The sequence below is a fragment of the Acartia tonsa genome, chromosome 4 (assembly GCF_053477335.1).
Source record: "Acartia tonsa isolate MP-2025a chromosome 4, ASM5347733v1, whole genome shotgun sequence".
Classification (NCBI taxonomy): domain Eukaryota; kingdom Metazoa; phylum Arthropoda; class Copepoda; order Calanoida; family Acartiidae; genus Acartia; species Acartia tonsa.
Genome location: NC_137263.1, coordinates 39,601,050 through 39,615,711, shown reverse-complemented (window position 1 = coordinate 39,615,711; position 14,662 = coordinate 39,601,050). Strand labels below are relative to the sequence as shown.

General features: G+C 33.1%; 3 protein-coding genes across 11 annotated transcripts in view; 1 reads left to right on the top strand and 2 right to left on the bottom strand.

Annotated features, from left to right (window-relative positions):
* Positions 1–14,662, top strand: part of Sec5 (exocyst complex component secretory 5) — a 305,887-nt gene that overhangs the window by 254,819 nt on the left and 36,406 nt on the right. The window lies entirely within an intron of this gene.
* LOC145317156 (uncharacterized) lies at positions 1,415–3,177 on the bottom strand. The gene is made up of 2 exons (XM_080158090.1): positions 1,785–3,177; positions 1,415–1,638 (listed from the first exon to the last, which is right to left on the bottom strand). The coding sequence occupies exon 1, from the start codon at positions 3,175–3,177 to the stop codon at positions 2,611–2,613; it is 567 nt and encodes a 188-aa protein (XP_080014216.1). The 3' UTR covers positions 1,415–1,638; positions 1,785–2,610.
* On the bottom strand, positions 1,415–14,591 carry LOC145317147 (uncharacterized). 9 transcript variants are annotated; one of them, XR_013878932.1, is made up of 15 exons: positions 14,294–14,591; positions 12,805–13,828; positions 12,158–12,244; positions 10,221–10,315; positions 9,923–10,047; positions 9,100–9,173; positions 8,789–8,857; positions 7,109–7,278; positions 6,309–6,434; positions 5,913–5,999; positions 3,771–3,880; positions 3,522–3,598; positions 2,355–3,215; positions 1,959–2,180; positions 1,415–1,845 (listed from the first exon to the last, which is right to left on the bottom strand). XR_013878932.1 is itself a non-coding variant. In XM_080158079.1 (13 exons), the coding sequence occupies exons 2-12, from the start codon at positions 13,817–13,819 to the stop codon at positions 3,532–3,534; spliced, it is 2,025 nt and encodes a 674-aa protein (XP_080014205.1). In that variant the 5' UTR covers positions 13,820–13,828; positions 14,294–14,591; the 3' UTR covers positions 1,415–3,215; positions 3,522–3,531. The 9 variants fall into 9 exon arrangements, 1 of the variants encoding a protein (XP_080014205.1); XR_013878931.1 differs by having other exon boundaries at positions 1,959–2,158; XR_013878925.1 differs by having other exon boundaries at positions 1,959–3,215.

Genomic DNA, 14,662 nt, shown 5'->3' with positions numbered 1-14,662 from the left:
AAGGATATCGGTTCAGCGAGATCCTTCACTACAGACAAAATAATCACTTCTTTGTATAATAAAATGGTCCTTATAATTTTATCTTTTACACTAACATCTAAAAAATTTACCTTGTAGGCAAAAACGGCTTTTCAGGTATAATTTGTCGAAAATCGAATCTCTTTTTTCTGCATAAAACTCCCAAGTAACAAGGATGACAACATAAAAAAAGCGAAGCTCTGAAAAGGTAGGACAAACGCACGTACTAAAACGTAGTGTCAGAACTTAATAAAAGAATATTAATGCAAAAGTCTAACCGAGATTGTACATTTTGTTGCAAAATACAGTAAAAGGATGTTCTTTCAATTTTAGGATTTGATTATATAGAGTTGCCTCGCTTATATTACTTTATCTTGTTGTCATAGGAATCATTATTAAAAAATCAAACAAATGAGATAATTATATTATCATACAGAAACGTTGTCAAAATGTTAAATCAGAATGTTTTAGTGGACGAACTGACTTTCCGGTAAAGATTATAGAGTTGCTTTGCTATATAAATTTTAACTATCATCAGAGGAATCATCATGCAAAGTTTGAAATCTATAGGATAATTCTAATATATCTGTTTTAATAATTATGTCATACAAAACTGTTGTCATAAGAAGTTAAAAATAAGCATGCTTTTTATGGATACCCGTACAAACTTTCTGGTAACGATTATAGATTACTTTCTTATTCGTATCCAACTGTTCAAGGAATCATGCAAAGCTTGAAATCGATAGGACTAACATACCTAAATTAACGAAAATAGCTATTTGAAGGCAGCAACATAAACGACAAACTTCTAGATGAAAACCAGAGTTTAAATGAAACATATTTATGTATAAAACTGCATGAGCCGTAAGGCAGCATCGGTATTCAGCTCATCAAATTCCGTTTATTCACAAAGATACTAAACTTTTAAATTGTCGATATTTCAGAATTTCGTGGAGGGGTTGTGGTACCATCCCCCCAATAGTTATAAACCTTCACCAGACCCAGGAGAAGCTACATTGTAAAGGAGAACCATATTGGTTCGGCGGTTAGAAATCCTTAGGTGCATTACAAAATTCGCTTCGCTTTTATGGATATTGACATCCTTGTTTTCAAAGCAAATAAAAAGGGTGGTTTAGGTTGCGCTAAAAATCCGCGAAAGTGTGAGTTTTAAGACTTAAAACTGGAAGTACAACTAAATATGTGAATTTCATATTGAATAGAATTATTTTTTTAAGTTGACTGAAATTTTTATCGTTCTACTACTGTTTTTAACTTAAAACTCACAACTTTACCCTTTGTATTTAGAAAGTGTAATAGCATTTTTTATTTCTAGCATATCGAACGGATTGTAATCCCCCCCCCCCCCCCAACAAATAAAAATAAATTCAAACCATCATTGAACAAAAATGAATATATTTTGAGAAAAAAACTGTTACAAAGCCGAGCACATATTAATAAATATAAAAATATTACACTATAATTAAATTAAATTTACTCCTTAAAACTAATGGCAAAAAAATATGATATATAAAACAAATGTTAGCGCCCATACTTTATGTAAAAAATCTGAGCACTTTAGGTTATTTCAAACACACTCATTATAAACATATCGTTGTATATCTTAAATATTATTTTTGAAAACCAAGACATTATTTTCTATTAAAATCTTAACAATTCCCCCAACTGAAGCAAGTTATTGAAACATATTAAATGTTTTAGTTGTATTGAACGAATAAAAAATTAATAAAACATAATAAAATGATTGCCTTGATTTTTATGAATACAAGCACTTATTATTCATACATATAACATTTTATATCGCGACCCCTCGAGATTAGAAATCTGAAGAAAATAGTTACATATATCTTTCTATTGATATTTTCAAAGCGGATTTGATAATTTTTTACATTTTTAATGAAAATAAATTTCAGATGCCCAACCCTTCGGTGATCAAGATAAAAATACGACACAAAAATCACGGGGTTCAGCGAGTCCGGGCCGGTCATAAGTTCATTTTATAATTTCTTCCAACATGATGAAAAAACATAGTATAAGATGGTTAGGAACAAAAACCTGTACATATTAAATAATATAATATATATAATGTACTCAATGACTTTTCAATATTATTGGACTACTTCTTTCAAGTAAATCACATTCGACTAATTAGATTTTTATAATCAAAACCAATTATGATTGGAATATAATTTTGTTAATCTCAATCTTCCTAAAATATTAATAAAACTCTAAAATTGTTTTAAATAAAATACGTAACACAGCTAAATGGTAGATAAGTGAAAAAATATCTAAAAATCTAATTGGCGAATAAGTTATACATAAATATTTATATGCATATATATACAACTTACATATAATACACACATAACTATACACTGAAATGTAAAAATACATTAAAGAGATGGAAATATTGAGCATTGTTGTCGCTGGCTGGTTGGCCGCGTTCTGCGAACGCCAGCAACAAAATTTTAATCATAAAACAGGAATCTAAGCCGCGCAGACACCAGGCCGCAAGGTTATCACAAGCCAACACATCACTTCTCACTGGTCAAGACATGGCCCCCAAGAATATAATTAACACATGACAGTCACTGGAGGAGATTCCGACACAGCGCGCTGATCAAAATCGTCATCTCCGCCGACATCTTCCGACAAGCGGCAAGGTTGCGGTGACGGCGCAAGCTCCGGGAGACTGAGGCACGCGCCGTCCTCGTTTACAGCCGATATAAAGTTAAAATCTGTTGTGATTGCCATTGGTGATAGGGCAGTAAACTCGGGTGATGGAACCGCGCAGAATTGTGATGTTGTCGGCGGCATTTGTTGATAGTCCAACAAGATGGTGGTTGGCAATGTTGTCTGTGTGCAGAAGTGAGGCGGCGTCCGCGGCAGGCTTATTGGCGTTTCGGGCAGTATAAACGGGGAGACGGGCAGAAAAACATCATCAAGTGTATATAGTGGAAGTTCAGATGGTGACAGGGGCGCATTCAACGTAGCGCAGGGCGGTTCCCTTGGGGAACAGTTTACTGGGGGAGGGAGAGCGGACAGGATGAACCCCGTCTCTTCACTTGAAAAGAAATTGTTACTGGTGGTGGTGTTTATATTATTACATGGAAGATTTGTAAAGTATTTTACTTGCATCATTCGGTAGTTACCAATATCAGTGGACGGACTGAAATCACCTGAAAAAATAATTTTCCTGTTATATTTAGATTTATCATAAATTAAAGTCATTGGTCATCCAATAAAACAGGGGTATGGTTAACGTCTACCTCTAGTAACATATATCAACTCCCCAAAGGCATTTATAAAAACTTCTCTATGAAGGTTGATTAAGGGAACAATCGTGCTAAGGCCAGTCAAACATAATTTGTGCATTAAATTTCTTTTAATGGAATAATCGTATAGCAGAACTTTAGGCTAATTACATATCCATAAAATGAAAATATAAGCCTCGGTCTTTGATGAGTAATTATTGAATATATTACCTAAAATGTTCTAATTTTGTGCCAGTGGGGTGTCTGGCAGGGCAACAAACTTGGATTCTATCCATTCTGCACAGTTCCTGAAAAAAATATAAATAAAATATTCCATCCCTTATAATATCCATAATATATAAGTTCTATCGTTTGGCCGTTAGCAGCTTTCAAAGTTCCTAGTTTATGAAAATAATCGTTGCCAGGAACATTTAACCGTGAACAGGACTAAATCCAAACTTAGTGTGAGTGTGTGTGTACCTGTCGACAAGCTCTCTGTTGACCATAACGGTTTGGCCGTTTGAATTTCTGTAAATATGAACCATAGGAAGATTGTCTTCATCTACACCAAGCATACGGGCTTGTATCACCTACAAATATTAAAGATCAATTTTGGGAGTTTTAATAAGCACTGCTATTGCTTGAAATAAACTGTATAGAAAAACGTAACACTATATCATAGTCTCATAGAGATTACTTTTTAAGGACGATTGGTTTATATAGGTCCTTAAGACCATACAAAGGGCCAAGAATTGTCTATTTTTTATTCAATTTGCGGAAGGGTGAAAAACTAATACGACTTTTTTCACTCAAAAGGCCTAAAACGAAAATATAGCTAAATATGGAGTTTAATAGGATAACAGATCAGTAATAGGTATCTAAACCCAGAACCACTTCATTATGCAATCTACATTTTCCTGGATATTTTGTCTACGGTAGTCCATAAATGTACAGCTTTACAGTACATTGTTTCTATTTGTTAGAGCAACACGTATGATAAAAGAAAAAGATTCTGTTTAAAGTAAAATGCTTATATTTCAATCAAAATCTATATTTTTGTATTTTTTACCGATCCACTTCATTATGCAAATCAAAAGAAAATCGATGGGAAAACGTTTGTTTTGCACTTTTCTCCACTTTTAAAAAATTATTCTGATAAAATAACAATTCTTTAAGGGATTTATGCATTACTTATAATGAAAAACAGTTTAAGGTAGATTTTAATGATTTTTCTAAATAAGAAATGATTGAAAAAAAGAAATTCTATCCCTATCACTTTAGAGGACAGCTGCCGACCCCCAGTCTTATGGATGAAGCTAAAAACATGTTAAAGATAAAAATTACCCAGAAAAGTATACAAAAATGTTTTTTGATGTGTTAAAAAAAATCAATTTTAAAATCCTGATTTTGAGGATGATGGCCTTTAAGATGCTCTTACTGGTGGTAATGGTGAGCTAAATGTTATCAAAGTGCATGCCCATGATTAAAACTTATATATTAAACTATGGTTCAATTTTTATAGTCATAGCAGCCTCCAGCCAAGCAATATTAAAAAAGAAAAAAATTGCAACTTTAATTACTAAAATTCATAAAGTAAATAATGTAGTTTTTAGATAATGGTTATATTTCATGTCGAGAGGCTCCACTGGAGGCTGCTATGACTACAGAAAATGGTACATAGGTTAATAGACAAGTTGTTGTAATGGTCATGTACTTAGATAACATTTAGCTCACCTTCACCACCAGTAAGAGCATCTTAAAGGCCATCATCCTCAAAATCAAGATTTTAAAATGGATTTTTTTAACACATAAAAAAACATTTTTGTATACTTTTCAGTGTAATTTTTATCTTTAACATGTATTAAGCTTCATCCATAAGACTGGGGGTCAGCAGCTGTCCTCTAAAGTGATAGGGATAGAATTTCTTTTTTTCAATTATTTACTTTTTAGAAAAATCATTAAAATCTACCATAAACTGTTTTTCATTATAATTAATGCATAAATCCCTTAAAAAATTGTTATTTTATCAGAATAATTTTTTAAAAGTGGAGAAAAGTGCAAAACAAACGTTTTCCCATTGATTTTCTTTTGATTTGCATAATGAAGTGGATCGGTAATAATTAAAAAAATATAGATTTTGATTGAAATATAAGCATTTTACTTTAAAAAGAATCTTTTTCTTTTATCATATGTGTTGCTTTAACAAATAGAAACAATGTACTGTAAAGCTGTACACTTATGGACTACCGTAGACAAAATATCCAGGAAAATGTAGATTGCATAATGAAGTGGTTCTGGGTTTAATACAAAACATCTTATCCCAAAAAGATGAATCCAGGAATAAGGTTTAGCCAACAAGCGAAATAAATCTAAAAAAAATATTTGGGGGGCAGATAAAATGGTCGTCAATTTTACTATGTGTTGCGCCCCAACAACAGCTGAAAATCGCGTATAGGTTTCGTAATTTAATTTCGTTGTTTGTACAAGCTGAGATTTATCTACAATCTTGAACCTGGTCATCTTTGATTGTTTATTTCAATAATTCTATTTCGAATCCTTTCAATCATATTTGAAGTCTAATATTTCATTCTAATATTAATGAAGGATAAAGCGAATGATTACCTGTCCGTTGACTAACTCTTCTAGAACAGTTGCTGAAACTGTATCAACCTCGGGTACGATGATGTTGGCTAAACGACACTCAATTGCCTAAACCAAATAAGATTATATCAACTAAGATGATACGTTACATGATCCGTGTTAGTCTGTCTGTATACAGATGGGTCACCGATATGGTTCTTCTTTACAGTGTAGCTTTTCAAAGGTCCTGAGGAGGTTTATGAATATTTTGAGGGAGGGCACCAACACCCTAAAAAGAGAAATAACTCCTAGGAAATAATGACCCCCGCACCAAATTCTCTTTGAAACTAAAATTTAAAGTGGAGGGGAAGGCGACTAGAAGTACACAATTAAATCGCATAACAAAAAGGACTACAAAGATTATTGTTTACCGCTTACCTGGAAAGGCAAAGATAGGAAGTCTGTTCTGATTTGTTTGAGTTGGTCTGTAGGTATGACGTCATATCCGCCGTAATCAACATACTTTATACTACACGTATCCTCCACAGCATCGTAACTCACAACCTGAATAATAATCCTTATATACAGCATGTCTGTGTGTACCGAAGAATATGGCTAAGCGCTGAACCGATATGGTTCTTCTATAATATGTAGCTTCAGATTTGGACTTTTGAAATCTATAATACAAAGTAGAACGATGTCTGTCTGTCTGTTTGTTGCGAAGGATTTCGCTAACAGCTGAACCGATCGGGATCTCCTTTACAGGGTAGCTTCTCATAGGTCCTGGGAAGGGTTATAACTATTTTCTTGGAGGTGGGACACCCCCCCCCCAAAAAAAATGAAAATACCCTCCCCCCCCCCAAAAAAAATTTCTTTTTAAAACTAAAATTAAAATAGTGGGGTCGACTTACACCCCCCCCATAAAAAAAATCCCCCCCCAAAGAGATTTTTTTTAAAATTTTTCTTTGAAATCTAAAATACGAAAATTGGTTTGAGGCTAGGGGCGAAACCGCTAGTAAGATATAAAGAACATTTTGAAACAACTCAACTTTACACCTTTAACTTCTGTTTTATTCAGTAAGAAAAATATCAGGAATTAACCTATAATATTTAATTTCACTATTTCGGAAATTTGTCCATAAAATGCAGTGAATAAAAGAGCCACATAGAAAAGTAATCACTGTTTTGTAAAGTAATAGGCATTAATTTCACCCAATTTTATCGGAAAACCAACTCACCTGACACCTGAACCATGCCCCATTGCTGGGGGCGACACAGATACTGTTGGGACTGACGGGCTTGGCCAGAGAGGGACACGCCAGTCCGCTATACGTGTTGTACATACACGTGTCCAGTCTTTCCAGGGCAGAGAAGGTAGGGTTGGTAGGCTGCTGTATAAATATGTGATCTGAAAAGATAATTCAATTGAACAAAATAATAGGCAATACATTTTTTCTAGTCTGTATTTCATTAGTTAAAATGATGGTGGCCCCATATTTCTTATAATTATTCCTTTTAGAAAAATGTAAAACTTATACGGTTCGTTAGAAATATTTGACGATTTTTCTTTCTCTTTAAACCCAAGCGGATAAATAATTTTTTTTAAATTTTTGAATAGCTTAATAAACGCATTCAGAGCTCAGAGCATAAATAAGTCAAGAATAATACACTGTGATCATATGCAATGCTGTAAAAAGAATTTAGTATAAGGGAAAAGGGGAGGGTGGTTAACGCCCATCAAACCAGTCCTACACTATGCTATCTATTCAAATTATAAATTGGCACGTTTTGCACTTGTGCTTAATATGTGCATATATTACTTAGTTTTCACAGTTCATCTTAGAAATCATAATGAAACTAATCTATTTTCAAAATAAAATTTTGTATCTTATTTTTTGTCATGTAATTTGCATGTCTGTAAGAGTGTGTGTGCAGTGCATGTTTAATCGAGTGCCATAAATACCCACAACACACACACACACACACACACATTACGGCACTTTCACCCGGAACATGTAGAACATAGGGTGTGCTATAACGTCCGCCAAATGTTTGAGATTAAATCAGAATAATTACAAATTATTAATGCAACACAAAGTTACTATTCCGGTGTGTGCACCATCAATAAAATGTCCCCTTAAATTATATTGGTTGAATTTGTCGGGAATGTGATTGCACCCCACAACATGAAACATGGCTAATACAACCAACTTTGACATTTAAACCCAGTGCCTCCGGGGGAGAATACGGATGGAGGGGTTTGTAGGATAAATTAGTTATTACAAAGGGTAAAATTGCCTTAGAAAATAATCTAAAATGAACAATGGTATGTAACCAATACCATATTCAAAATAATATGATCTAATTTCTTATTTCCCCTGCTGCAATTTTTTTTCCCTCCTACTTTTTTTCCAGCAAGGAAGGAAATAAAATGGAAAAATATTTCTCGTATTCATTCGAATCCGGTGGATAGGAACCGGTTCTCATCCATTCGAAAAAACTATGACTAGCATCGAATTATATCCAGCTTTCTACGAATATAAAAATGTACAATCATGAGATTAAAACCAGTTTTTTAGCCCGTGCCTTCGACACCTCGGGGCTAAAAAAACTGGTTTTAATCTTATAATTGTACATTCTATATCCGCGGAAATAAGAGAAAGACTAAACTACATAATCTACTAAAATACATAACTTTTGAGGAAGACGATTCCATATGATATGACGTCATATGACGGAAAAGAAAAAGGGAAGGGGGGGAGAAAATCTCTTAAAAAGAGATGGGAGAAAGGGAATTGTCTCTCTCAAAAGTGACACAAAAGTTATGAAGTTTAGTCTTTCTCTCCTTGAATTCAGGGTCCCTAGATGCCATTACCAAAGCCTTTCGTAAAATATATAGATAGAAAAGCTATTCTTACCTCCATAAACAATTGATGAAATAACTACATCGTGCATAATTCCTTCAACTAAAGATAATGAAACAGAACCTAAATGAATTATAATTTCACAAATACAACAAGAATAAGAAAGGATGCTATATTAATGTACATATTAGATAGATTTATGTTGATTATTTTTCATATGTAAGAGCAAAATTTTTGTAGAGATGTCATTCATGATAGATTGAATACGTGCATCTTAAAAGTTTCCGACTTTCGAACATTTCAAATTATAACTATTAAACTATTAAGTAAAAGGAAACATCTATCATAAATTATGAAATACTTACCGGCATTTAATGACAAACTTGTATTTTCTGGTTTATTTATTTGCTCTAATGTTAACTCTGGATAATTGTGAAATCTAAAAACAAATATAATATGTTTCTAATAAAAATTTGATTACTTTTTAAAATATTAATTAAATCTTGTTATTTATTTTTATGTCTTTAAACATTTAGCAAATAATCAAATAAGATATCATAACATTTTACCGATTATTTAGATGAATATTTATTTTAAAATCCTCAAGGGGGAGTGGGGGTTAATGCAACCATCTCGTGGCACTTAGAATTTGAATTTCGATCTGAAATTTTGCATGAGAAATGGCTGCAGGCCCAGCCGTTTTGGGGCTTTTTTTAGGGCAAAATTATCGATAATAACACAAATAAACTTTTTAAAAATTTCTGGTACCAACTAGTTACAGCTAGAATCGACTAAAAAGGCAGAAGCTAGAAAATGCCAAGAGTATCATTTATAGACCGAAAAATGTAAAACTATCCTTCAAACAGTTAATTCCTCCGTAATTAATGATAGATTTGCCCTGAAAATAGCCAAAAACCGGCTCAACGGCTGAGCCGCCAGTCGTTACTTTTTCTAACTTTTTATTCGATTTAGGGAAAATAGACCTACTAAGAAATACTCATGCAAAATTTCAGATCGAAATTCGAATTCTAAGTGATTTAATAATCTTAAGTATTTTATTACTAAAGTCAAATAGCTACTTCAAAAAAACACTAAGAACCGCGTTACTTGATCAGATAGAGACAAGCGGACGGACGACAGCCTTACACTTCGTCATAGAGTAGCTGTGCTACTATTGAATTAACAAACCTTTCTCTGATTGAATCAAGACATTTATCAATGTTATTTCTGGTACCCTCTAACATGACAAGATTCATATTTGGTTCCCCGTAGTTCCCATGACGTCGGTCCCGAGACTTCAACTTTCCACGGCGCTGAAAAATAGTATTTCATTAATCGTTGGCTAATTTAATTGTTAATTTGTCTTTATGACTGACACATGACTGACAGCGAGGCTATTAAGCTTTCTAAGAGTCCTTCATACATTAAGTTACAGGATGCTAACATTAATAATCCCGCCCTTTGGAATCTGAAACTAGAATCCTACCTGGTTCTGAACAATATCATCTCTTACAATCACATTACAGCCACATGAGGTTTTTAGTTTATTGATGGAAGTGCCTTTGCTTCCAATAAATTGACCTAAAAACAAGTTTAAATCAATAAACAATCATTTTGTTAACTGTTAAAATCGTGAATATTACTAGAGCCAAAAAGTTAGGTATTTATTTTATTCAATTAGTTAAAAAAAAGTAAAAGCATTTTAAAATGCATATAATTGACACTTGTAAAATTATGCCAAGGTAAAAATGTTCTGAACCCTTCACATTATCATAATTAAGCAAACAAAGAATTAAACAGTTGTTCAAAACATTATTTAGCATCAACGCATTCGCTAAACAAACTTTGAATGAACGTCATTTATATAAATCTATATAAGGGCAAAGTCCGTGTTAGAATAATAAAGGCGTACACATGAATTTACCATGGGTATAAAAAATAAAATAATATTTCATGAGCCGAGAGGGAAAGGTTTTCTAGGGGGACGCAAAGGTCATCTCTTTTCGTTAATTTAATATTATATTTGTCCTATCTATGTAATTTGCGTGATAATTCCATTAACAGTTTGACAGTTAGGTACGATCTAGAAAGCGTAGCAACTCTTTAATCGGTATCTAGAAAAAATGGAAAAATGACGCCAAGTACAACAAAGTACAATATTTTAAGCGAGGCATCTCTATGATAAAATCATAAAAATGAAAGTATATGCTTTTACATTTCCTGTATTTACACAATTATTTATGTTTTGCTTACTAAGTTCTGACACTTTACAAAAAATTCCTGCTCGGTAGTCCTCCCTTCTGATAATAGAGCTTTACTTCTATTGATGTTGTCATCCTTGATTCTTAAAAAATGCAGGGGTGTATATTTAGCAAATTTGACCCTGCTAGAGGGGGGGGGGGGGGGTGTAAAAATTAAGAGCAAATTAAGAGGAAAAATTGACACTGAAAACATTATTTCCATTTTCCTCCCCTCCTTGGTGAAAAAAAAAACTAAAGGAATATGTGGGAGGGAGGATATTATGAATAAAATAAAGAGTTCTGAAAATATTTTTCCCTCTTCCTTGCTGGAAAAAAAATGGAAAAAGGGAGAGGTCATTTTCTAGTAAATCCCGTAAAGGTGTGTGTTATAAGGCCTAAAAATAGTAGTAGAACGATAAGGTGCTCTATATATTTGTATTTCCTATTGAATAGAACAATAGGGAAGAAATTTTTTTTTTTTTTTTTGATAACCGTACCTGGAATATCTGAAATTTCTATCAAACGCTTTGTTTGGCTCAAACTGACACAAATAAAAAAAAATATAATTATAATAAATCAACCTGTAAAGAATGACTTCTTCCTTTGTTTAATGGTATAGATTGTTCTTAACCTTTACCTTGTACCTATAGAAAACATTATTATTATAATTATATTTTTTTTTAATTTTTGTCAGTTTGAGCCAAACAAAGCGTTTGATAGAAATTTAGTATTTTTTTTAGATAATCCAGGTACGGTTATCAAAAAAAAAAAAAAAATTTCCCTATTGTTCTATTCAATAGGGAATACATATATCTAGAGCACCTTATCGTTCTACTACTATTTTTAGGCCTTATAACACACACCTTTACGGGATTTACTAGAAAATGACCTCTCCCTTTTTCAGCAGTGGAAAAAAATGAATCTTGTGCAAAATATGCACCCTTGAAGAAATGCTAAATGTTTTTAGTAACCAATCCCACGTTTTACGTACTAGAAGCTGCTTTCCCCATTTTAGAAAAACAAAATAAATTACAATAGATTTAAAAATGTTTATAATTTTCTGCTATTTTCTGCCAAATACTACGAGTTCTTGCTGTTTAGTTGTTTTCTTTATCCAAATGTTTAGCTTAATGTACTTAAATCTGCACATGTTCTATTCCTGCCTTAAAATATTGAATTATACCTGTTAAATAATCTTGAATATAGAAATGGTAGGAAAACAATTGAGAATCCTCGGTAGGTAGGTCAGCATTACCATCGCTTACATCGTCTAAACAGGAAAAAATTAATCAATAAAAAGCGCAACATTTGTTCATATTAAGGACAAAAGGAAAAGAAAAACTCTCGAAAAGTTTAAAATTATTAGCCAGTCAAACAGAAATTCCCTAGTTACAGAGTAGCTATAAATCAGGCAAATTTTTTTAATGTTTCGTAGTAAGCTTGGCATGTTGCCAAGTCTCCGAAGCCGGAATATTTTTACATAATTAACTTCTCCCCTTTCTATTCTAATTGCGAAGCATACTAAAGAATTGTTCGATTCGACTCGCAAAAGAAGATAAAAAAAGGGAAAATTCCAAGCAACTAAAGAGGCAAATAACAAATGTAACCAACAAACGAAATATGTTATTTAATCGTGAGAGGTTAAAATCATCAAGGGGGGCGAGGTGAATAATTAGGTTCGGATAGTCCCTTAACAATTGAAGCAAAAATTTATTCCCGAAAATAACCCTACAAACACTCATTTTAAGGCTTTGCATATTACATATCATGACTATATGAATACCATAATTGTTTAACAATTTAATGAATAAAGCAAATTAAAAGGCATACCTGTCTCAGAGCCACCAATACCAGCATCCTCTCCTGAACTAATTCTCGCCTTCTCCTCAACAGCAGCCACTGTCTCAGGTCTAGAGAATTCTTCAGTGGGCGAAGCTACGCCAGAGTCATTGCGACCCTTATCGGCTACAGCCGTGGCCGATGTGATAGATGCAGTCTTTAGGCTTGTGTTGTTATTGTTATTCTGTCTTCTACATTCCTCTAGCTCAAGCTCTTCATCTGCCTCAATAAGATCACACCAACTCAATGCCTCGGACTTCTGGCTCACTTCAGACTTGACAGGTGAGCTCAAGCTCTGATCATCACCACTTGTGTTATCTATCACTTTGTCATCATTATCTTCGACGGGGGGAGTAGCGGGGGGTGAACTGGACAGGGGAGACACGATAGGATCCTTGAGTGCGGCCAGGGCATCGGGAATTGCGTCCTGGTTGACACATTCAACGTTTTCTTCGGTGGTCATGATTAAAGTATCTTCAACGATATGATTAACTTCAGAAAATTGAACAATAGATTTGTCACCGTATGCCTCAGCTATAACAGCAACAGATTCTGCAAAAGTGTTGTTAATCACCAACTCTTCGACAATCTCTTGGCTTTCTTCAACTTGAACACAGTCAGTAAAATTTAGAATTAATTTTTCACTCTCAACTTGAGATTTTACAACTTCAATGATCTCTTCACCTTTGCTTGGTTGAGCAGCGGGGCTATTCTCAATTGGTTTATAATTGTCTGTAGCTGCCTCAGTTTCACACCTCTCCTCTTCAATACAATCCAATCTGGATCTGGTTAAACTTTCAAGCTTTTGTGTCACTTCCCAAGAATCAATGGGTGGGATAGAAGAATTATTTGACGGTGATGTTGAGAGCTGATTTAGTTCACTAATAAGAGAATGTTCACTGTTGCTAGATGCCTCTTCTTGTCTGCGCTTTTGCCAGAGATAACCAAAAAGAAGGATTGTCGGAAATATGACAGATGCCGCAACAAGCGGCCTAGATGCCAACATTTGAACTACCTAAACAAATAATGTTGATTTTAAATATTAATTTAGACGTTAGAAAATTTATTGCAGGCTTTGCATTAAGAACCAATCTAATTATAACACATTTCAAAATTAGATTTTTGAAGATATAATTGATGAAATTTACAAATTTTCCCAGAAATATTTTGAATTACTTTAATTCATGGAGAAGTTACAGATATAAAAACATTAATATGAAAGGATTAAGCTCATGTTAGTTTTAAAAATTAAAGAACAGATAAAAGTTTCAGTTTAATATTTTCCACGTGTATTATTATATAAAAGTACATGTAATAAAAAGATAAATAAAATTAAGAAACTTGTAACTACAGAACTTAAACCATCAAATATAAAATAATTAACATCAACAGTGCCTCATTCATAGATACACTGATAAAGAACGTGAACAGGCAGTATTAAAACTCAAGAAACAATGCAAGGAGAATTAAATGTTTATACCTGACTTCATAACTGGCATACTATAATTAAAGATTAACCCTCTTTCACGTTTAATCATAAAACTCTGAAATAAGATATTTACTAAACTTTTAATTTGGAAATTAAGACTCATAAAATTATTAATTCACTAACTTTCATGATATATAATAAATATTAATAACATTTTCGTGGATCTGTATTGAATTATAACACATATAGGGCAGCTTTCAACAACGTGTCATTCGGGGAAACTAACTTATTTTCACATAACAATAACGGAAAAACTTAATTTTAACCATATATTTCAGCATTGCACCATTGAAACTTTCCATTAAGCCAAAAAAACGCATTTAATTTGAAAAAATTGCGTCTCAGAGCTGCGGCAGAGTA

Coding starts and splice junctions, on each gene's coding strand:
- LOC145317156 (XM_080158090.1), bottom strand. CDS start 3,177: ATGATGCAAGTAAAATACTTTACAAATCTTCCATGTAATAATATAAAC.
- LOC145317147 (XM_080158079.1), bottom strand. CDS start 13,819: ATGTTGGCATCTAGGCCGCTTGTTGCGGCATCTGTCATATTTCCGACA. Junction 9,174..9,922: donor CTTGATTCAATCAGAGAAAG/GTTTGTTAATTC, acceptor ATTTGTTTTTAG/ATTTCACAATTATCCAGAGT. Junction 3,881..5,912: donor AAGAGTTAGTCAACGGACAG/GTAATCATTCGC, acceptor TAATATTTGTAG/GTGATACAAGCCCGTATGCT.